The following is a 25517-nucleotide window of genomic DNA, read 5'->3' on the forward strand; positions in this document are numbered from 1 at the left end:
GCCTCTCTGAGGGAAGCAGGAGTGTGTGTGAGAGAGAGACTTTTATTTATTATATATCATTGTCAAAAGTAAAAGTGCATATTGTGCAGAATAAAACATGTTATATTATTGGAATCCAATCCTTGATAATGTAAGTATCACTTTAAAGTTGAAGGCTAATTCTAATTACTTTAAATACTGCTGTGTAGCTTAATCTGTAATATATTATTCTATTTGTTGATAATAATTTGTATTAATAATCTGAATCTGTAAAGTGACTAGTTGTTATCAAAATAAATATCAAAGTAACTAAATTTATCACATAAATTATTTGCTGCCTCAATCTTTTTATATTTACCCTGGCTGTGAATAAATAGTTATTGTGGGGGTAAAATTAAACTCTGCTGTTTTGCATTACATCAACATCTCATTGTTAGTTTTTAATTATAGTTTACTTTGAATCTTAATCTGATTTGAGAAAGCATTCAACGAGAATATCTGGAAATAGCAAACCAAGGGGAAAAATATATATACTATATAAAATATTAGTTATACTTCATTTCATTCATTTTCATGAATTCTGTCTTAGTTAAATAATCAGGTAATTAAAACTGACAATCCTCACATCACAGGCTCACTGACACTTCCACTCCTTTCATGTCTCATCATTGAACAACAAAGACAATTCCTCAGCTCCTCCAACTTCCACAACTTCCATGTCAAACATAATTAGCTGCAACTGCTTTCAGTGCAAACACGTTAACTGATATGGACTTTACGTTTATGCATTTGAACTGGGAATTATTTGTTTCAGGAGTTCCACTTCAAGTTCAATCCATCACCAAAGCTTCGACTGACATTTCATCTCCTTTCAGAGCTTTCACTTAACGGACACCTCACTCAGCATTTACACTTACTGTGACACTTCAACTTCATTTAGTGCTTACACTTTAACTTAACTTCTTTACACACTCGCATTTTAACGGCTACTTCAGCTTCTTTCACTTTAACTGAAACTGTTTTTCAAAAACATATTTTCAGCAGTAAGCTAATATTTATGAAATTCTCTCAACTCTTCCTAAATGTCCAAGCGTTTCTAGCAACGTGACAGCATGAGCCTCACATTACAGGCTCACTTCTCTAAACATTCGGCCTGTGGTGCAGCATGCTCATCCCTTTATTCTCTGAGTCATACCCAAACAGCAATATTTTTATATATAGGCCAAAGGACAACACACACACACACACACACACACACACACACACTCTTATCAAAACACATTTGAAATATAATTTATTGCACATTTAAAGATCAACATAAAGTGGCACGATACCCATTTCAATCCTGTTACATCGTAAACAAACAAAAAAAAAGACGAAAAGAAGTCCTTACAAAATGCTCACACCTTGTTTATGATCATTGTTTTTCACTTTAGAACCAAATGGCCATGAAGTTGCAGGAATGCCAGACCGAAACTGCATAGATTCATAAAAAAATAAAACATAAAAAGACAGAGACACTTGTTTAATATGGCACAGAAAATCCAATCAGACTTGGCGTTACTCATATTAGTCATGACCATCAACTTCCACATTGTCCCAGTGACTGACAGGCGGTCCAGTGCGTCAGCGCAAAACAGGGGATTTCCAATTCTTAAAGAGGAGAGCACTGATGTTCTCGGAAATATATATATATATTTTTGTCAAGCCCAATTTTAAAAATGGTCTTTTGCAGAAGTAATAAGTCCAATATTAAAAAAGAAAACATTCCTTAAGCCCCATTTACAGTAGCGTCCTATTATTAAAACAGTTTGGGAGCAGGCGTGTGTCATTGTAAAAACCTCGACATGGAGGTGCAATTAAAAGGAAAACAATACAAAAACAAAGTACATGATAGTCACAGTCATTTGTTTAAGATACTATTTACATCTTTGACTTCATTTTTCACGTCATATCACAACCCAAACTCCTTTTCCATTGTGGTTTCACAAGCGCCCACGTTATTGATTAAATTAGCCGTCAGGATTCAGAATCGCCGGATAATAACTTCATGGTTTTCGGGGGAATGGGCCATCTCTTATTGCTGAATGGCTCATATCTTGATAACTGGTTTCATAGTATTTGTTAGCAAACAATCTATAACTTGATCTACCGTTGCTGCATCGACTACATCCTAAACTAAACCACTGTGAAATGTGTGACACCCAACATAAATACCTGCCATTTGAAAGTGGCTTACATGATACAAAACCAACCCTAAAGAGCTACAGTATGTACAGGATGAGAGAGAGCTGGCAGCCGTGGGTAAGATATTAAAAAAACAACAATTATAGGTTGATGGCACAAATGTCCGTTTATGATCCCCTCCGATTCACTTGAGTAAAAGTAAACATACACATGTTGATGTACAGTACAGCATAAATACAAACCCAGCCAATGGTCAAGAGAACGGCACAAAAGCATGCTAACTGGTCTGAAAATCAACTCTTATAGTAAGTCATAAACAGTTTCATTAGGGTTACCTGATTGAAGTTGTACAGTTTCATTAGGGCCGCCTGGTTGCATATTTCCATTGACACAACAGCTGCGAAGTGAATGAAAACCTTTTGAAGTGTATCCGTCCAGTTTACTCACCAACATGACGTTTACTGGTGAAACGGTGCAGAGTTTTAGTGTAAGATTTAGGGAAACAATTGCCTGTTTAAGAACACCCTAAGTGAGCCCCTTGATAATAAAACATTATATACATGGTAAAGAAATGTGATTTGTTTGGCACACAACAAAGTAGGCTTTTACACTCAGGGTTGAGCTGGGCTGAATACTAAACAGTAAAATGATTGGTTTGGTAGCCATATTAGCCTCTTAGTGGGTCGCATACATGTTTGATGAAAGTTTCCCCACTTGTGCCTCTGAGGAAACGAGCTGGCTACTATTAAAACTGCTTTTTAGTGTCACCATGACAGTACTGATTACTTTCAATACAACTTTCCAGTTAAATTAGGGTCAATCAAAAACAACAAGCAAAACACTATCTGCATCAAAATCATTTTTAATTGTCGAGGTTGGATCCAGCTGGCCGCAATGGCCATTCAGTGTATGTCAAGAAATACAGCTAGAAAAGAGAAGGAGGGATAAACGAAAGAAAGGCCTTAAATTGTAATTCAATTGACCTCATTTTCAGTGTTACACAACCTGCCTGTTGAGTACATTTACCCTGGCACTACCATGACAGTGGCTCTAACAACCTTGCCTATTAATAAATCACAGAAAGAATGAAGGGAAATCAGGAACTTTTTTTTGTCCGCCACTAATGAAAACCTTAAACTCCATATTGTCCAAGTAAACATAAATAAAGATGCAAAGTAGAGTTCCAGAGCAGAGTTATTTGGAGACACTTTGAAGAAGCAGCACTTGAGAAAACTGGAGGGAGATACTGAAAGTCAGACAGAAATAGAGGAAGAGAGGAGAGAGGCAGAAGGGAGATAAAGGACGTTAAGAGAGACGGACTTTCCTTTGGCACCTGAGCCACGGTGGCGGTGCTCTTCTGTGGGCGGAAAAAGGTACCAGGAGAGGGTGAAGAAACACAACAGAAGAGGGAAAGAGGGAGGTTTCGCTAAACAGCTCATGCCCGAAATATCCTCCCTTGACCTTCTCTCTTCAACAGGATGTTTATTCTCTACCCCCTCGCTCCGTCTGTAGATCCTGATTCGGTTCCTCCCACATCAAGTCGCACCTTTCAAAAAGCATCAAATCAGAGCCAGAGTCTGTCCACCAGGAGTTCTCCTCTCCAGCCTTGACCCTGACCTTCAGTAAACAGTGAGTGCTTGCAGAAAGGAGGTTCTTCAGGTTCTTCTGTAGTAGTTTCTTTATGGCACACGATGGGACTTCTGCAGGTTTCTTCTGTCTCGGTTTGTTTTTTTTGCTTCCACAGAAGAATCTCAAGTTCCTCCCAGATGAGTTTCACAGGCTCAGATCCTCCCACATCCTCTGAGGTCGGTTAGTGCAGATCGTTCTGTGTTGAGGTTCTCCCCCCCCCCCCCCCCCGGGTTCGGTTCAGTGTGTGGTTCTATAGGTTCTCCCCAGGCTGATACTGGGGTTCTGTGGAGGTGAAGTAGTCCTCTAGGAAGCCCTGCAGGTACTCAAACGTAGGCCTCTCTTCTGGGTCCTTCCTCCAGCAGGAGAGCATGAGCTCGTGCAAAGAGCCGGGGCACTCTGCCGGGCAGGGCATCCTGTAGCCGCGCTCCACCTGGTCCAGCACCTCGCGGTTAACCATACCTGTCGAGAGAAACAGAAAGTTAGATTCAGCGAACAGACAGACCGTCATTTTGATATAGTAAATAAGAAGAATGAAATTAATTGAACACTAACATCACATGTATTCTTTGTGGCATGATTAATCTTAAGCTTGTGTTGTCTGAACAGCACTGAAGATGGATCGAGCTTGAAAAATGGCATTGAAAGAATAATGCCGTTATCAAAACAGTTACTGGTTTTTTGTTTGTTGGCGTTTCAGCTCTTATCATCCAGCATGATGATTGTTGAAGAACTTCTTGTTAAAGAAACAATTGTTTGAACGGGTAATCGTTCGGGTGCTGGTACATTATGAGAGCTGCAATTTGAGATTATTGTTATTGTCGATTAATTGAATAGTTGTTAGGTCTAATAAATGTTTCTCAAAAGCCCAAGATGACTTACTCAAATGTCTTGCCTTGTCCACAATTCAAATATATTTAGTTTACCGCCATAGAGGAGTGAAGAAACCAGATAATATTTATAAGAAGCCATAGAATCAGAATTTTAACCTTTTTTGATCAAAATAGTTGCAGATTAATATAATAGTTGACAACTAATCGATTAACCGATTAATCTTTGCAGCTCAATACATGATGCACGTCTTTACCTGGATAGGGGACTCTGCCTTTAGTTGCCAGCTCTGTGAGCAGCACACCGAAGGACCAGACATCTGACTTGATGGTGAAGCGGCCGTACAGAGCGGCCTCCGGCGCCGTCCACTTGATAGGAAACTTAGCTCCTGGAGGAACCACAAAGAAAACAGTTCTGTTCAGTTTCACATTACAAATTAAAAATGTAATCTGATGTGCACAGAAGGATTGTGGACTCACCCTGTCTCGCAGTGTACTCGTTGTCTTCAATGAGTCTTGCCAGGCCGAAGTCAGCCACTTTACACACCAGGCTGTCTCCCACCAGGATGTTGGCAGCGCGCAGGTCTCTGTGGACGTAGTTCATCCTCTCCACGTAGGCCATGCCTGCTGCAATCTGGAGGAAGTGATGTTTGTTATAAACACAGATATTGTGTCGTTTGTAGTGTGGCTGAACCAAAAGTAATTTTACCTGAGCGGACATGTCTACTAGCTGAGGCAGACGAAGCATCTTTCCGGCTTCCCCTTTAAGGAAGTCCAGCAAGCTCCCTGCGAGTGCAAGATAAAACATGCACAGTTACATTAAGATAATGACAAATAAACACCAACTAAAACAACCAATTGTACATTATATGTGTAAACCTTAAAAGCACAGGTGTGATTCTAAGCAAATCAATATACGGGTATATCGATACAATACCAGGATATCAGGAACCAAAGCAATCCTTTTTTTCAGTATCTTATTTTGAGAAATATAAACCTGTGTTACCTTGGCTCATATATTCTGTCACAATGTAGATAGGCTCCTCAGAAACAACAGCATACAGCTGGACGAGCTTCTCGTGCCTCAGCTTCTTCATGACCTGTGCTTCCTGAAGAAAGGCCTCTGGAGACATGGTGCCAGGCTTTAGGGTCTTAATGGCTACCCGTGTTGTACCGTTCCATGTGCCTGTCAGAAAACATAGAAATAATAAAATACTAGAAAATTACAATCGTTCCTCCCGACTGACAGTTTAGCAAAATGAAATATATTTTCAAAAACGGTGAATCACCACAAACAGGAGAGATCATTGAGCATACAGTCATACATGTGCACAAAACATATTATGCTCATGGGTCCATTAGTGCGCGAGAATAGCTGTAGACAGACAGATGCATGCATGCACGACTGAACACATGTTTTACATATTTAATAAGCATTTAAAAGTGTAAGATTTCATCCTGATATAATGTAGACTTAATATTCTTTTGCATATTTTGTTACTGTTTGACAGCACCAGTCTAGCCGTCTCCAGTATTTGTGTTAAGCTAACTGGCTGCTACTTGAGACTAGTATCCATCTTCTCATGTAACTCTCTGCCAGGAATTAAATAAGCTTATTTTCCAAAATGTGAAACTATTCCTTTAATATGAACTAATTAGCTACAATAACTTTCACCAGGAATGATCTGATCAATGCACTTGAAGAAAAGAGGAAATTAATTCTCATATTTATTTAATTCAACGTATAACCTGCATCTGCCATGGTGGGAGAGGAATTGTAGTTCTTACCCATCCAAACTTCTCCAAAGCAGCCCTGTCCCAGTTTAAGGTCGAGGCGGAGGGACTCTCTGGGAATCTCCCAGGCGTCCCTGGCCAGTCCCTGCGTCTGAGGTTTGGCCACAGGACACACATCTGACAGAGCGTGGCAGAGCCCATCAGAGTGCTCTGAAAGAGGCGAGAGAAGGGAGAGTGAGCGGGCCGGTCGACGAAAGGTTAACGATCAGAGAGCAGATGTCTGAGCACTCACTGCGGTAGTGGAAGACTAGCTGCTGTAGGCTGGTGAACTGGGTGCGGGAGGTGATGTAGAAACCTCCGCTATCCAGCTTCCTGATCTTGTAATGTTTAACATTCAAGCCTTTGGTGTTATCATAATCCAGCACTGACAGGCAATATGCCCCTGTGAACAAGAGAAAACAACAGACAGACAGGTCAGAACAATATAACCAGGCGCATGTGGCGGCGTGTGACAGCTGCTCTGTGGAGTTTCCTAGCAGCTGCGCTGGGCAAGTCCCTTGTGGCCCCTTTAAAAGAAGGTCCTGGAAGTTCAACCAAGCCTTTCTGTCCTTGTCCAGGGCCCACTAGTAAGTCAAGTTTGATGTTTGAGTAAAACAGTGATGATTATTGACAATTAAATACCAAGATAACGTCAAGGCACTCTCTTTTTAAACAAATACAATGCCTTTAGAATCAAAATAACATTGATAACAACACGATAAAACAAACATTTAAATAGTTTGATGCGGAAACGCACAGGAGTTCAAATCTATTATGACTATGCCATGATGCCATGATTACAAAATACATTTTAATAGTTTAAAAAGAGAGTGCCTTGGAGTTTTGTTGGCATCATTGTCTACATGTATCCTTATCCAAAGAGAAGCGCTCATACCTAAACGTTGTGTTTTCTACAAGCATCAGTGATGATCATTGACGTGTTTTGTAGAGTCACTTTTCAGAAAACTTTGTTTGTTAATGTAAATCATTATTACAATAGATTAGGTTACTAATAATTACTATCCCAGCAGTTTAACCACCGGCCTGTCTTAACTTCCATGCTGAAGGCCGACCCTCACATATTATTGTTTGTACTAATCTGAAGACACAGGTACTACAGCCAGAACTAAATGACTTCATGTGTGCAGAATATAAAAGGCCTCCACACAACAACTTCGAAAGTTAACCAATTGTGCATAAATGTTTCCACCAATGCGTCAGATAACAAAAGCAGAAATGAGGATTTGAATACAACTTCTAGCGTGAGCCGCCTTACAAATGATCCGATGCATCATCATCCGTCTCACATGATCTGCACTTCATTCAACATGTGAGCAACATGCTTCTGCTCATCCGTGTCACACTATGAGCCTCACATGTGACATCTAATACAGAACACACCCAGAGGCCAACACACCTCCTGCCAGAGCTCCTACTACCCTCCTTGATATCCCCCCCCCTTTCCTACAAGTCTCCCCCCCCCTCTCTGTGTGTGTGTGTGTGTGTGTGTGTGTGTGTGTGTGTGTGTGTGTGTGTGTGTGTGTTGGGAGAACAGAGACTTATAGCCAGGGGGAAATCCAGCACCCTCCGAGGTTGACCTAGTTGTGGCAGAGTGATTCACCCCTATCAATTCACAAGGCCACTCAACTCCACTCTTTTCCCACTTCCTCCAAAACAACCCTCTAAAGAGCCCACTGATGTCGCAAGGACAAAATCTGGCTGCAGAGTTTCAAAGAAAGATGCAAAACTCCAGAGAACAAAGACAGAGCCGAGGGCCTGCGTGAAAGTCAACAAATGACTTAATTACGAGGTTTTGCCTCTTTTAAAGAGAGTCCCTGAAGGTCCACGTCTCTGCTGTGTAGCGTAAACTCCAGGGACTCAGAAAGTGTCATCACATCTTTTTCTCACATTTTGAAATGTGTTTTATAGTCAGAACCTTCTGATAAAAAGACATGCACATTTAAAACACTTAATTACATAGCCGTTTTTAATTCTTTGAAGCAATTGCCTTTATCTTTAGGAATAAGCAATATGTGCAGGGTGGGCTGCAACTAATGTATGATTTAGTGTATAAAATGTCCTAAAATAGTGAAAGTGTCCATGAAATTAACCTAAACGCTCAGGTTCACATATTCAAACTGCTTGTTTTGGCTGACAAATGATTACAAAAAGAAATACCAGCAAATATATTACTTGAGAACTATTGAAATTAATTTCAGCTGTACATGGAGGCATCAAGGCTTATACGAAGGTTATGTAATGCATTGTAAAATAACGATGTTATTTACATTCAAAGTTACGCATTTCTTACATTACATATTTCTCAAAGTGGCCTTAGCAAGCTTTAACACATCATTATAAGCAGACACTTAGAAAAGCAGAAGAGCTAATTGGATCATCTTGATAACGACCGACGTCTCTGGAGTGCGTGCTCTCTCACCTTTAGTGGTCTCGCTCTCCCTCACCAAGAAGGTTCCTCGTCTGTTCTGTACGTTTAAAAGGAGCCTCTCGGAGTCGCGCCGAGTGATCTTCCCAAAATACCACCTGTCAAAGTGGGCCACGGAGAATCAGTTTAGAAAGAAGCTACTACTGAGCGTCTGGAGCAGGCAGGCAGAAATGCTGTACTGGATGGTACATTGTAAAAGTATTCTCTCTATAGTCTTTGCATTTTAGAAGTAGATATAGCATAAAGAATAATGCTAGATGCAGGCAATGCACTATGGAAATATTTCTTATATCACTGTGGGGGGGGGGGAGAAACAAACTGGAAGAGTGAAACTAGGAGAGGATAATGTACTCTTCTGCTTGGATGGAGTCGGACGGAGCCACGTAGTTGCTGGGGATATAACCACTTTCTCCTGTCGTCAGTGAGCGAGCGAGCCACCAGTCCCCTTCTCTGTGAGAGAGAGAAAACAGAGACAGCGACAGAGACAGAGAGACAGAGACAGAGAGAGAGACAGAGAGACAGAGAGACAGAGAGAGACAGAGAGAGAGAGACAGACAGAGAGACAGAGAGACAGAGAGACAGAGAGACAGAGAGACAGAGACAGAGAGACAGAGAGACAGAGAGACAGAGAGACACAGAGAGACAGAGAGACAGAGAGAGAGAAAACAGAGAGAGACAGAGAGACAGAGAGACAGAGAGACAGAGAGACAGAGAGACAGAGAGACAGAGAGACAGAGAGAGAGAAAACAGAGAGAGACAGAGAGACAGAGACAGAGAGACAGAGAGAGAGAGAGAGAGAAAACAGAGAGAGAGTGACTCAACCATAAATAGAAAACTGACCAAAGCAACCACAACATTTCCTGGTTTAATGATCTTTTAGTTTATTCCCAATTGATATTTGACAGTGGATGAACACTTAAAGAATAATGCTGTTAGTCTGTATTTCTGTTATTGACAACAAATACCATGAAAATGGTCAAAACCAACAATAAAATCTGTTTGTGGCTCTCTGCCTGATATAACATCATTTACTGATTTAAGGGTTCTTGGATACACAGTTTGTTGCTAGTGAGTGACATGCAGAGAACCACCAATTATTCTTAAATCAATTTATCAAACAACCAAAGCAGGCCCTTCAAGTCGTCGACCACAACCTGAAAATGAGCGAGGAACAGGAGAAAAACACAGAAAAGGAAAAATGAACCCAATGTCACTTGTCAAGGATGATGTTGACTAAATGCAGGTACTATATCTGGCGAAAATTCTCCTATTTCAATTAAAAAAAGATTAAAGGTTAAATGATTTCCTAAAACAGCTGGGCGCTATAATTTGTAGCAAACAGGAGTACATTATGCAATAGTTAGGGACTATTTTCAACTGTGGATGAATATGTTGTGTACACTAGAATAAGCTAAATCAGACTTTGGCTCCACAGACAATACTTTTTCATTGGATAAATGTATTGTTGGCTTTGGTCTTTTCATAGGATATGTAGCCAAGAAACATGATGGCTCACCACCAGACTAATCCATTATACATTACAGTATCTGCATCATTATATATTACAGTATCTGCATCATTATATATTACAGTATCTGTAGCACAGGACGCTTCAGATTGTGTCCTCAGTTACAGTATGTCTTCGTGAGAACATCTACTCCGGATACAAACTGAAACTTCCACATTGACGCACGACCCATGATGTTCTTTACAACCCAAAAGAGGAAAGCTAAAGATTAAAAGGTTTAAAAAACAAAAATATCCCACACCGACGTGAGAGAAATAAAAACACATTGTTAAGAGAGGATATAGACAGACAAATGCAACCTTTTGTTCCACTTGTAGTCCCTCCAGTCTACATTTGAAACCTTAAACTAGAGAGACTTACAATATGTTACCTCCAAAGCAAGTCACTCTACATCTATAATATTTACTAATTCATTGCGGATACGCTACGAGCTTGATCAGACAAATCCGCGCAGCAGCGAAGGGACCGTGAACAAAAGGTTGCGTGAGATTTTTTTTATTGCATTAAGTATTACTGACCTGAAGCTGTACTTTTTCCTAGGAGAAACCATGAAGCATGAGAGAGAAAGAGAGAGGGAGAGATAACAGACACAGCAGACACATCAAAAACACAGCGAGGAGACACAGCAAGGCAAGCAGCACAGACTGACAGATAGCAGAGGAGCCCAATATGCTGCGGTACCACACAGTGGGGTTACACAAGCTGCAGTGTTTTTAAAGCAAGACAGGACTCCAGATCCATGTTCCCCCCTTTATTACCCGTAAAATGAACACGTCCTCATATCATGAAGGGTTTACTTTCGGTTAATTCAGTTTTTGCATAAAAGATTTTCTCCCTCGCACCGAACACCGTTTAGCAAAGTAGATATTAGAACTGAAATATTAATGTTGAGTATGAATTCATTCATATTTTTCAGCCCTACTATGTAGTGCCAGACTATAGATAAAGAACAGAAGGCCAGACTTATGACAGGAAGTTATGGAAAGAGCTCATAGGAAAATAAAAGTAAAAAACATGTTCTGATTTTAAACACATGCGTGTAAATGATGCTCCATGGGCCGCATTACACTGCAAACCTTAACTAACTTTAAAAATCATCGCTTATCTTCATCCTATTTCAGGTTAGGAACTCCTAAATACTCAATTCAACATCGCTTATCGACTTTCATGTCTGTTATCTGGCAACCAACGCTATACTTTTCAAATCTCTCCAAGCTAAACAACTTTGTACACGTTGTTGTTTTTTATTATATTAAACAAGTTAGTTAACATTAGCACCTGGTGGATAAGTGAAAGTTGGGACAGCTTAACGGTTATCCTAAATCCTAAAGCCTTTTATTTTGTAGATTTGTGGTCTATAAATGTCAGAAAATAGTGAAGCATGTCCATCTCTTGTGTCGTCAGTACAAAACCCAAAGATATTCAGTTTAATATGATATAAAACAGAGAAAGGCAGGAAATCTCAATATGTTAGAGGCTGAAAATAGCATTTTCTGCCATATTTGCATGAAAGATTAGTTAAATGATTAAATCAGTGCAGCATTAGATGTTTGTGTGAAACACTTTTCCCATCTGAAGTTAGGATAGAAACACTGACTTAGGAACTGTTCATCAGTAAGTCTTAAGGTCCGACCCCAATGACCATATTTACCAAACAGTTAGGAAAGGAACTGCAAGTCGAGAAGTTTCTGTAATACGGCCCCACATGCTTTTAAATACACATATCACCACAGCTGAGACAAACTGCAACATGTGTTGATATCCAAGAGGAAAACACATTGTTTTAGGTGTCGTCTGTGTGGAGGAAAGATATGAGAGTGTAGTGATCTCGCTATGACAGGCTCTCCATAAAGATCATGATCACAGTCGCGCAAGAGGAACAGAATGCATTAGTAAAGTGCCAGTCTGCTCCGTTTTAGTCAACAGATGGAGAGGATCAGACTCTGCTGTCTGGATCGCTCCACAGTTACCAGCCCTGACGGTGTTCATTCATTTACACATTTGTGCATTATCATGCTCACGTGTGCACAAATCTGCTATCTATAGTAATCTATATCTATAATCTATAGAGAGAGAGGGAGAGAAAGAGAGGGAGAGAGATAGAAAGAGAGAAAGAGGAAAGAGAGAGAGGGAGGAGGAAAAGAGAGAGAGAGAGAGAGAGAGAGAGAGAGAGAATAAAGAGAGCGAGATAGAGAGAACGAGAAAAGAGATCAGAAAGAAACAAAAGAGCAAGAGAGAAACGCGATAGAGACAGATCCAAAGATCGAGCGAAAGAGAAGATGATTGCTAGAAAGAGAGAGAAGTAGAAATAAACGTACGCACGAGAGAGAGAACATATAGTAAGAGGGGGAGAAGAGAGAGAGGAGAAAAAAAGAGAGCGAGAGAAGAGAAGCTGTTGGTTCTTACGTGTTGTTGACAATCTGCAGCCTGTCGCCTTTCCTAAAGGTCAGATCAGACGCTGTCCGTGACTCATAATCATACAACGCCACAAATGTAGTGACACCTCCTGCAAGAAACAACACACACAGAAATACACATTTAGGGAACAATGTAATTTAAGACACCGGTACTTCCTGTTAAGATCTACTCATTTCCATAATTTAACTTCAATAACACAAGTCTCGCTCTTTCCACCGTAAAGCTCTAAATATTCAGTATGTTTCGCTTCTGCTTCATAACTGTATGAAACAATTTACCAAGGCTTAATGAGAAATATCGACATTCAGAGTGCTTGCGGCCGATCGTCCGTGAAGGACAAAGCCATCATACCTTTTTTTCTATTTACTGTGGAGCTTTCTACCGCTTCCTTTTAATGAACCAGTTATCTAAACCCGAGGACTCTCCAGCCAATCATCGAACGGCTCATTAGATGCACAGGAGGAGGCGGCCAGCAGATACAGCAGCAGCCCTCTCTGGATGGAGCAATATTAACCCAACCATCTGGCCGGTCTAGACACGTTACAGCTTCAAGTAAAATCTGGACAGTCTGGCACGATGGACTTCAAAGTCAAAGAGAGGTTTTAAAGTCTGATTGACAGCTGATGATGGGAAAAGGAAAATATTTTCTTGTGGACATACGAGTCACTGTGAGTCAGTTTTGAGATATTTTTCTCAGGACTTTTGTCAGGGCTGACTGGGCTGACTCATAGATAAGTCAAAGTTCACATCAGATCTCATTCTGAGTTCTGCTCATCTTGAAAACTTTATTCACACTGACAACAGTATTTTGTGCATTCTCCGCTCATTGGACATACAGGATTACTTTGGCTCTGCTGTGTCACTCAAATTTGAAGCGATAGTTTGATTTTGGGAAATACATTCATGTACGTTCTTGCCGTGAGTAAAATGAGAAGATCTATAATCTGTGCGCTCACTATGAAGCTGGAGTCAGGAAATTGTTGGCTTAGCTCATCACAAAGACTGGAAACAATGCACTGGAAACAATGCACTCTGCCTGAATGCACCTCTAAAACTCATTAGTTATACCCGAGGTTATGTGCAGGACTACATCTTGGCTGGGCACAGCGACTTCCTGGAGTGTAGTCACAGTGAGGTTGTGAGGCAACCAGCAGAGCGTCCTGGAAGTCGTTGCACCCAGCCAAGAAATAGTCTGGCACATGCACCCCCGTTAAACCTCAACTTGTCGTTTTTACACTTGTAGACAGAGCCAGGCTAGCTGTTTCCCTATTTTTTGTCTTTATGCTAATCTAACCAGGGCTGTAGCATAACATTGAATGTATAGATGTGACGGGGGTATTGCTCTTGTCATTTAAGTCTTGGCAAGAAAGTGAAGAACCAAAAACAGTCATTCCCTACATTTTTCTTTACTGCTTTAAAGAACACGGTTGACAAAAATGACAATTAGTTTGGGTCATTGCCCAAAACATATAAAACTCAAGAATAAAATCTTATTGGAGTAGCATTTTTCTATTTAACTTAACTATTTCCTGTAATCAGTTTCGCAATATTTGCACACCTAACCCTCTAACAAAGTGTTGCCTACCTGACAAAGGTCCTCTCTGAGGCGAGGTGATGGTGCCTGTATGGTCCACCCCTCCAAAGAGAGCCAGCTCAGGAGTGTTTGTCGGGGCGAGTTGGTGATGTCCTTGATGCCCCCGCCTGCCTGTCCCAACGGCAGGGCTCCTGTTGGGGGTTTGGGTCTGCTGTGCGGGTCCCAGGTGGTGGAAGCGCCCGCTGTCTGAACCTGAGCCGATGGTGCCGTCCAGGCTCATGGAGCGCTGGCCCGGCTCCTTGGGCTTGCTTTTGCCCGCCCCCATGTGCAGACCTGGGATGAGAGCCAATGATGAGTAAGTATGCAGCACTTTAAGTCCCAAGAGATTTAAAAGAAAAAGGATGTCATCTCGATTTCTTGTTATGTGCCAAATAGTACTGAAACGCTTAATCAATTAGTCGATCGACTGAAAAACAACAAACTATTTAAATAATAATTTCATTGATTTATAAAAATGTTCAAAGGGAAAACACCATCATTCTGTGATTTCAGCTTCTCCAATGTGAGAATGTGTTGTTTTCTTCTGTTTCACATCACTGTAAACTAAATATCTTTGGCTGTTGGACTGTTGGTTGGACAAAACAAAACATTTAAAGACGTCACATTGGACTATGAGCAGCTGGGACAGACAGGGCATTTTACAGACTAAACAATGAGCTCCCGAATCATAAAAATAAATCAACGGACTAAAATCAATAATTACAGTAATTGTTAGTTGCAGCACTGATGCAAAATACACGTCTTAAATAAGGCCTTTTTTTATAAATATTTATAGCAAAAATCACAACTTTTCTAAATGAAAAAAAGTCTACATGTATTTAAGTGATGAATTCTTTTGTTGTTGATCTAGACAAGTTCTAGATTTTGGGATTTTTGGAAAACTCAGTTAACCTCTGCCATCATATAAAACTATCTACTATCTACACATCAAGACACACAACCCGTTCCATGAGGAAACATTCAGTCAAATCATGGACAATTAGAAATATGAAGCTTGACGCTTTCTTAAGATAATGTTCAATTACATATACATTTAAAAATAACACTGTCCTGACAGGAGATGAAAGCTGTTCACTAGAAAAAAAACTCCAATTAATTCAAACAGGAACCGTCTCAGTGTCTATCCATTCACCTTTCTCAAACAAAAACTCCTCTCAGCAGTGTGTGCTGTTCATCTTTGCTCATCGCAGATTATCCTTGGAGCCGTTTCAAGTTTAGTTAGAACCGTTTAGCATGCAAATACTCTGAGAACAGGACACCTTGAAAACAGCCAACACGCATACATTCAAGGTCATCCCCATCTGTTGATTCAATCTGCTCCGAATCAATAAGCATCTACAAGGAAAAACAATCAAAGAAGCAAGGGCTTGTAATGGCATGGAGTGCCAACACTGGTGAGTTGACAAGGACAGAAACAGTTTCACCTCCTACAGGTAATTATAACGCCGCTTCTCCTTTCTATCCTGACGCAGAATACATCTATTATGGCCTGATAAATGCAACAAGAGCGCCCTGTCATCTTGAGTGCAGACAAAGACAAACATGCTCAGACAGTCAAGTGCACCCACAGAAAGTTGGAGTGCCGTGTTCACACACCAAGTCCATCCTCGAGGCATTGCAGAGTGACTCACTGCAAGACCGGCTATTTCAGGCCAGCTGAAACAGAGACACTCACACACACACACACACACACACACACACACACACACACACACACACACACACACACACAAACAGCCTTGTTCCTCTGTGAATAGAGGCACTCTCAGTTCCAGACAGTGTATGCACCGCTGTGCATGTGTGTGCGTGAGCAGCTGTTACTTGCTCTCTGGGAAACAAGGCTCCATCGCAAACCAACACATCTCGCATCCTTTTTTCCAAACGCATGCATCCGTGTGAGTGTTTCCAGCACAGTTGTGGGAGTCTGACAGACAGGACAGAGAGGGTTATTAACAGACAAGCAGGGAGGAACTGGCAGTGGCTGTAAAAAGAACGTGTAGGTGGTTGTTGTATACTGCATGGACAGCTGAGGCTTAGGGGGTGTTTTAAGTGTAATGTGCGAGCATAGCATAATTACACAGGTACGAGAAATCTAAAAGATGTGGAAGGATCTCACTGTGGAGATGTGTGGGCGTGTAAGCTGCAGAGTATGTGTGCACGAGTGAGAGTGATTTCAAGCACACACGTACGATCAAGCAAGCTTCGACTCAACTCCTGCCAGGATGTAATCTGCCACGCTGGGGGTTTATCGTATCCCATGGTGCAACACTGAGTCACACAGAAACAGGTTCATAGGCCTACAAGAGAGGTGAACAGGACTGTGTGAATTGTGTGAAGAATAAACTGATCGGCCAACTTCTCTGGATATCAGTGATGGTTTCTGCGTCCTCAAACATCTACCAGCTCATACTCAGAATGGGCAGACAGGACCGCTCAACAGTCTTACATCTTTAAAGAATAATGAAGGCACTTGTGCAACAGTGTCACATCTGGCATGAAAATGTCATGTCACGATTACCCTGGCCAAACATAATTAGGATTCACAATATTATCCCGATAATTATCAAAATATGCCTACAACGTTTCAAGAAACAAAAGTTAAGAAACAAATATTTTTGTTGCATCACAGATAGGACACATCTTTCTTAGTGAAAAAACAACCAAACAATCTTAAATAGGGTTATTAGAAATCATAAGGCTGCCCTGTATAAATAAAAACACTTTTTAGTGCAACATTGTGAGTCTGTTCTTTCCTTACAGGATAATTCCTACATTTTTCTTTTTTATAAATCAGGCTCTTTATTTCACTTCTTTGCCATGATAGCAAGCTAGACCGCTTTTTCAAGTCAAGTGGGAGGATGTTTGAGAGCCGGGATAAAACCCTATATATCACCATCAACCCATCCCTAAAAACTACTGCGAGATGATCGGCTTGAAAGAGCCAGAGCTACTTCAAAACTAATCGATGATCTGTATTTTAGGATGGAATTCAACTTTCAAAATTCATCGGTATAATATACAAGAAGCAGATTTCTTACTGAATGTCAAGTTACCTCAGCGTGTCCCTTACCCAAGTGTTTCTCAAGTTTTTCAGTCCTTTCTCCCGTCATCAATGGTGCAAAGCTTGAGCAGCTGAACTACAGCGCAGCAGAACTACAGCGCAGCAGAACTACAGCGCAGCTGAACTACAGCGCAGCTGAACTACAGCGCAGCAGAACTACAGCGCAGCAGAACTACAGCGCAGCTGAACTACAGCGCAGCAGAACTACAGCGCAGCAGAACTACAGCGCAGCTGAACTACAGCGCCGCTGAACTACAGCGCAGCTGAACTACAGCGCAGCAGAACTACAGCGCAGCAGAACTACAGCGCAGCAGAACTACAGAGCAGCAGAACTACAGAGCAGCAGAACTACAGAGCAGCTGATCTACAGCGCAGCTGAACTACAGCGCCGCTGAACTACAGCGCAGCTGAACTACAGCGCAGCAGAACTACAGAGCAGCAGAACTACAGAGCAGCTGATCTACAGCGCAGCTGAACTACAGAGCAGCTGAACTACATCGCAGCTGAACTACATCGCAGCAGAACTACAGAGCAGCAGAACTACAGAGCAGCTGATCTACAGCGCAGCTGAACTACAGCGCAGCAGAACAACATCGCAGCAGAACTACAGCGCAGCAGAACTACAGAGCAGCTGAACTACAGAGCAGCTGAACTACAGAGCAGCTGAACTACAGCGCAGCAGAACTACAGAGCAGCTGAACTACAGCGCAGCTGAACTACAGCGCAGCAGAACTACAGCGCAGCAGAACTACAGAGCAGCTGAACTACAGCGCAGCAGAACTACAGCGCAGCAGAACTACAGAGCAGCTGAACTACAGAGCAGCAGAACTACAGCGCAGCTGAACTACAGCGCAGCAGAACTACAGAGCAGCTGAACTACATCGCAGCTGAACTACAGAGCAGCTGAACTACAGAGCAGCAGAACTACAGCGCAGCTGAACTACAGAGCAGCTGAACTACAGCGCAGCAGAACTACAGCGCAGCTGAACTACAGCGCAGCAGAACTACAGCGCAGCTGAACTACAGCGCAGCTGAACTACAGCGCAGCTGAACTACAGCGCCGCTGAACTACAGCGCAGCTGAACTACAGCGCAGCTGAACTACAGCGCAGCAGAACTACAGCGCAGCTGAACTACAGCGCAGCAGAACTACAGCGCAGCAGCCCATTGAAGCAAAACGCTTTAAGCATGGATTAATAGGTAAAGATGATACAGCAAAACATCAGATAGGTTGCAACTAAGAGTGAAGCTCAGTCAGTGACTTCTCCCAGATATGTCTCTAGAGGTTTTCTGGTTGTGTAAAAATACTGTGATGTGTTGATGTGATACGAGGAGGTCAGAGAGAGTTAGAAAATGTCTCAATGAGATTCAATATCTGTGTAGAAATTGATGACAGTTCTAAAAGGTTTGCAGTGAGTGCTATATACTATAGTCAAACACTATTAAAACCTAAGTTGAAGGTACTGCAGTATGCACATCGTACCATGTAATATTTGACTTTCAATTAGGAACACTGATTAATCATCAGGATTAAGCACACAGATAAAATGGGAGGGGAGGGATAATGATCCCCGACCAGCACTGCTAACATATCCACATGTGGTGATGGCAGAAGCCGTGTCCTATGAGACTCACTTCCCCCGGGTTCTCTCCAGGATGCTGCAAACACCAGAGTGCCCTTGAAAGCCTCAGAGTCTGTGTATGTAAACAACAGAGCAAGTACTGTAGCTGAGCCTCACGCCTTTTCCTAATATGATGTCAGAGAGACGTTAACATGCGACTACTTCCAACGTTATGATGTAAAATGCAGTAGGGAAGAAGGAGGAGACAAGACTTATAAATTAAGATATTGTTAAGTCATACGAAGACAGAAGAAGGAGAGAAATAAAAAGATGGGAAGAAAATACGAGGAATGGAGACAAGGAGAGATTTCAGGACATTGTGAGCTTTTCTATTCAACAAGGAATGTGGGGGAACAAGATTGCACCACACTGCTACGATTTCCAGCAACTGCAACAAGAACAGGCAACTGAGCAGTTGGAGGACGGGTTGGGAGGAAGGAAGAGAGGAGGGAAATCAGGTGGAGGGGGGGGGGGGGGATATGGGGGCAACAAAGATGCTCTATTTTACCTTTTTCTCAGGACACAAATAAAAATCTTACTGCAAAAGTCACTCTTGTTGCCTCGCACCTGGCTTTCCGGGATCATCATTTTTCCTCTCTTAATTTAAAGCAGTATGAGCTCCATTTCTGGTCTGAAATATGCTGTAATAAAATAAAGTTATATAACATGTGGTTTAATAAAGTGTGAAAAGCGACAATAAATGCATAGACATGCCGCCTGTGTGAATAAAGGTGCGCCTGGTGGTGTTGTGGGAAAGGAGATTTGAAGGATTAGATATGAATCATGGCAAATAGAGGCTTTGTTCAAAAGGCGGCTCTCTGAGGGGTATTTACCTCAGAACCATGATTGAGTTCAAGAACACTTCAATTTCCGCAGTACATTTATCACTCGCCTGTGTCTCTCCACAGTCTCAGTGTTGACTGAGGCACACAAAATCTATAAAACTGTCATTGACTGAATAATGTAGGGAGAGTGGGAGAAAGTAAATGGAAGGGAGCTCAGGTGCCTACAATGAATACGAGTTAACAAAGCAGGCAAGCCTGAAAACACCTGTCAGGTACTGAAACTGCATCACATTCGTCAGTATTTTCATTATGCGTCATTTGAACATGTGCTCCAATCTGCCTTGGAAAATGACAGAAACCCACGATGTCTCCTTTATAAGTCTGTTTTAAAACAACACTTGCGTGTCTACATGTACACTGGAACAGTTTCAATGTAACCGATGGAAGTCACAGTCCTTGTTCGGTGTAAAGATATGTTCTAAAGTTTGGCTGAAGCCAACAACTTTGGTTAAATATCTCAGCAACTATTGGATGGATTGCCATGACATGCTGTTCAGACATTTATGGTTACCAGTTGATGAAGCCTACTGGTTTTTGGTGATCCCCTGACTTTTCCACTGGCGCCACATGAGAGTAACGTTACGTTAGTTTGTTTATTGGACTAAATCCTAAGTGACAGATATTAGAAAACGACCGTATATTCGTCTCATCTTCCCGGTGGCGCAGCCAGGAGAGCCGGCACTCGGCAGCCGCCATCGTCAGACGGAGCGGCAGTCAGCAACCGAAGAGACTTGAGCTCAGCCAGAACAAGCCTTAGCGCCGGCAGTCACAGCGGGCTGGTGGACCTGTAACAGCAGCAACAGGGAGTCTGCAGTTCCCCGGTGCTGCGGCTGAACTCGAGCTAACTGCTAACTGAAGCTACGCCGTTTCCCGGGGCTGCTGACATTTATACACTCGTCAAAACAGCCTCCTGGCAGCTGTGAAGGCGAGGGGTCAGGTCATTTTCTCGGTTCTGCCACTTTGAATGTAATCCAATAAACAAACTATAAAAACAGACACAGAACATGGCTGTAATATTAACAAGGCCAGATACAGGCAGCTGTGCTTCTTCTCCCTCTGTACTGAGGGCAGACTGGAGCTACAGTGACTCACTATCACCTCTAGAGGAACAAGTGGTATTACAAGACTGGACGGAGCGGCGCTAGTCAGTCAGATGCGAACGTCAGCAGATATCTGTGCAACACAACACATAGACGTCTTTGACACAACGTCAACACTGTTACCTCTTCACATTCTGTTGATAATGTTAGTTCAGTTTAGTTGTTTTTTGTAATTCATAGTGTGTACTGTACATAACTGTGCTCCAGGAACCACTGTTTGGTGATACATTGAGGGAATTTGGTACTAAAATGACGTAAGCTTTGAAAGGTTACGCCAAATTAATTTAAGAATGCATTTGTGCGCAGAACGAGGACTGTAGATTGTGTCTTACATTGGAGTCGCATCAGGAATGATTCTCTCCATGGCCAGTATGAGTAGGAGTGACCAATGGTTAAGGTTAGCAGGTGAGTATTGTATTAAGAACAAATATGAACATCTTTTAAATTCTTGATCTACAGTCTATAATGTCCACCTTTTTCTTAAGGCCTTCAAATTATCTGCACATTGTAGTCTTATGGAAAAACGTAAGTTGCTGGTTTCTAATTTCATCATATATTACAAACTTCCATACTATAAACGCAGCAATTTCTTGCAGAAGATAATGTTTCAAAGTACAACCTACTTTTGATTTTGCACAAAGAATTTAACTCTCTCTGGTTTCGTCTGTTTAATCAGCATTTGTAATCCTCAAATGCTGAGCACACAAGCTGTATGTTTCTGGTCAGGCACATAAGCACATTTGGCCACGACAAACCTCACTGAGTCACAACAGACGGTAACTTTGCTGCAGAGAGTGAAGGAGCTCGAGCCAATGTTTCAGTAAAATGGGAAAATTACAGTTTGCCCTGGGGAGGAGCGGCCCGGATCAAGATCAAAACAAGCGGAAATGGGCACATTAGCGTCACTGTCCTATCCTGCTATATGCTGCATGATAACATGACACAGTGCCGTTCACATACATAACACACAGATTATCTATATATAGCGTGGGTTATATAGAGAGCGAGTAGTTGCTTTAAAGAGAGAGCTAAAGAAAAAACTATCAAGTCTTGTCCCACTTTAGTACAGTGGATGCCTCGCTCAGATATTCTCTGTTATCTTTTCCCTAAATCTTTTGCCGACCCGCCTTACTTTGAAAAGTCTCAGCCTAAGTCCCATCTCATCGCCCCTCTTCCTTAGTGACAAGCACACAGAGGAGAGGCGAAAAAGAAGAAGAGGAAGAGGGAAGAGAAGAGGGGGATCGTGGCACTCAGCTGATAAAACCCACTTCTGTTTTCTGTCCATCTTTAACTGGAGGCTCTGGCTGCAAATGATCCATGCTATGAAGAAAAGCTGCTACAGTAGACCCGACTCTATAAAAAGGAGGACAAGGGGTGGGAAAGAGGACATGAAGGCTGTTTCATTACAGAGGTGCCAAACTTTTGGCTAATTAATAACTCCACTGACAACCTTTCTTTGAATATTAAAATAAACTTCTTATTTCGTTCTCCTCCAACTAATGTAAATATATTATTTTCAAGTGTTCTGACAGAATGTTTGACAATAATTAAAGTCAACTAGAGCTGCCAACAAAAAGGCAATTAACCAATTAGTTGATCAAAAGACAAATAAACTAAACTATTTTAATTAAAGATTTATTGCTCAAGTAATTTTTTTTAACTAAAATAGCAAAAGGTCAGCTCCTCATTTGGGAACATTTAAATTCTAGGTTGTCTTTCTGGGAGTAAATTAAATGTTTGTTTGTGTTGGGAATTGTTAACTTTGGGTTTAGGGAATATTTTTCAATATTAAACAATTAATTGAGAAAACACTTCCTTAGTCACAAGCCCAGCAAGTCCAGATAAATGTCAATCTCTCACTGCCCTGCAGAAAGGGAACATTAGTGTTATTGACTACTACCATCTCAGTTTCTAAAACATTATTTCAGAGAAAGCCTCTCAAACCAATTAGGCATTTCGATGTTATTTCTCATGCTATGCTAGCCTCGTGCTCATCATATGAGGCTAACATATTATAGCATCTGGTTGTCCAGTGTTACAAATCCAAATGTTGAGCTTTCCCATGATTCACGTGTCACATTTGTTAGCAAACCTGATCCCACTGCATTATGGAAATTAGCTGGAATTTGCCCAAATCCCAAAACCGACTGTAAATAGATTAGCCACATAATTAAAATTCTATTTCCTGGGGATTAAACACCAGTTGTCAGCAAAGCTGCTTTCAAAGAAACAAGGGGTGGGGTAGTAGCTGCCTACAGGAGTAGCAGCTGTCAATGATAAACGTCTTTGCTATGGGAGGGAATAAAAAAAACAAAAAGAAAAACATCAACAGTCCGTGTTTGCCAAACTGATCCACATTAGGACACGTAAACAGAGATTTGTGAATGGGAACAGGGATAAAAGGCGACAATGCTGCTGTGGCGGTGGCAGGCTTCGGCTCACATACAGCGCATATACGGCCTGATGAATCAAAACAGGTGCCGTTACAGCTCCATTTTGAATTTCGATAGATTGTTGCTGCTTATTTTCTTTCCGCAGTCGATTTCCTGCGTTTTCCCGGAGCTTTTCTTGTCGTGAGAAAGTCAGAAATATGACATTTGCACATACACGCATTTTGTCTGGGGGTGTAGTAAATCGTCAACAACAACGGAGCCCTGGCACAGGCTGAGTGGCACTGACCAAGTGTGCGAGCAGCACTGACTGAATGGCCTGTGCAACAATGAAATACAAGTCAGTGTGAGAGATGGGTATCAGACGATGTGTAAAACATCAGTATGGGAACAGCAACAAACCAAAAAAACCCTGGATGTAATTCCAAAAAATAAATCCAATTTTCTCGCATTAAGTCGCCACAAGCTCTAATTAACTCACCTTTGACGCGTCTGGAGATTCAGCCCAAAAACCAGAGACGCGCAGCGAGGAATCGTGTTAAATCCTTGGGGCTGTCCTCATTAGAGAAATGCTGGAAGCGGATGGCCAGTTGCTGTGGAAACCTCGGGCCAGCCACGAAGCCCATTTAGCGGATATCGGCAGAATCGCAGAAAGGGGAGGTCATGACGGGGACTGCCTTCGGGAGCAGAGGGCACAGCTGCCGGGGGCGGCTACGGTCGGAGCGCCGGACAAACACCGTCCAACCCTACGGTGAGGTAGTCTGTTCAGCTGGGAAGAGTCAACGGCGCGGTAAATTCATGCGAGGAAGCAGCAGGAGCGTTGTGGTGTGGAGGAGACATGCCTCGTATGGGGGGGAGGCACGGGATCGTCATCACTGACGAAACACGAGAGCGCAAAAGTGATGAGCCTGGATTTTACGCTTTGTGCGCAACAACGGCGAAGTCAAGAGGATTCACGTCGTGTTGCGTAACTCGACGCCGTGATAGTTGAATTAATTCACCGAGACGTTGGAAGGCACGACAACACCCCCGTATAGCTTTTCTAAAACATCATATGGAGTCACGATTCACAAGCGGGGGGGTTTTTTTTTTCTCCCACTAATTAAAGTAATTCATCAACACGACAAAAAAATACTTGGTACATAAAGTTCACGTACCATCTAGTAACGTTACCACATGCTGGCAGAGCTGGTTGCTAAGCGACACTCACTTGAACGGTAACTTTGGGTCTGCGCATTAATATTAGAAAAGTGTACCCTATTACCTAATTGTATTGCCTTTTTAAAAACTATTCCGCAAATTAACTAATTTGTTCATCATTTGTTCTAATCTTTTGTTTTTACATGCAAATTCCTCTATGTTCATACTGACTCACTCTAATTTCAAACATCTTCTGGATACAGTGTGGAAACATCTTATTATTTATACAATAATTGTGCAGTTTTAAAATCAAATCAAATCAAATTTATTTATATAGCCCAATATCACAAATTACACATTTGTCTCAGTGTGCTTTACAGACTGTACAGGTTACGACACCCTCTATGGGGTTTCCTAAAAGAAACCCCATAATTAAAGGGGGAACAATGGAAGAAACCTCAGGGAGAGCAACTGAGGAGGGATCCCTCTCCCAGGACGGACAGACGTGCAATAGATGTCGTGTGTACAGGATAAACAACATAGTACAAATCACAACATTTGATAGAAAAGATGATTCTGACGTAAACTTTATCAGTGGCAACCTGCCACATGAGAGACAGAAACTCTGGGGATGATACCCCGGATGATGAGTTGGTAACATACATTTACATAAATGCATACAGATAGAGAGGGAGAAGAAGCGAGGGAGGGGAGGAGAGAGGAAGAGAAGGAAGAGAGCAGGGAGGTGTCCCCCGGAAGTCTAAGCCTATAGCAGCATAACTAGGGGCTGATCCAGGGCAAACCTGAGCCAGCCCTAACTGTAAGCTTTATCAAAAAGGAAAGTCTTTAGCCTGCTCTTAAATATGGAGAGGGTGTCTGCCTCCCGAACACAAACTGGAAGCTGGTTCCACTGGAGAGGAGCTTGATAGCTGAAGGCTCTGGCTCCCATTGTACTCTTAGAGACTCTAGGAACTACAAG

General features: G+C 42.0%; 1 protein-coding gene across 2 annotated transcripts; it reads right to left on the bottom strand.

Annotated features, from left to right (window-relative positions):
• Window positions 1-1256: 1256 nt before the first annotated feature.
• On the bottom strand, window positions 1257-24295 carry LOC115007984 (proto-oncogene tyrosine-protein kinase Src-like). Of its 2 annotated transcripts, XM_029431182.1 has the most exons (13): window positions 23880-24295; window positions 14373-14654; window positions 12776-12875; window positions 10888-10905; window positions 9193-9291; window positions 8836-8939; window positions 6649-6798; window positions 6411-6566; window positions 5629-5808; window positions 5332-5408; window positions 5103-5256; window positions 4880-5011; window positions 1257-4254 (listed from the first exon to the last, which is right to left on the bottom strand). In XM_029431182.1, exons 2-13 carry the CDS (start codon window positions 14644-14646, stop codon window positions 4046-4048), a joined length of 1653 nt encoding a protein of 550 aa, XP_029287042.1. In that variant the 5' UTR covers window positions 14647-14654; window positions 23880-24295; the 3' UTR covers window positions 1257-4045. The 2 variants fall into 2 exon arrangements, with proteins under 2 accessions (XP_029287042.1, XP_029287043.1); XM_029431183.1 differs by lacking the exon at window positions 10888-10905.
• Between the last annotated feature and the right edge of the window lie 1222 nt (window positions 24296-25517).

This window comes from Cottoperca gobio, chromosome 5, assembly GCF_900634415.1.
Source record: "Cottoperca gobio chromosome 5, fCotGob3.1, whole genome shotgun sequence".
Taxonomy (NCBI): Eukaryota; Metazoa; Chordata; class Actinopteri; order Perciformes; family Bovichtidae; genus Cottoperca; species Cottoperca gobio.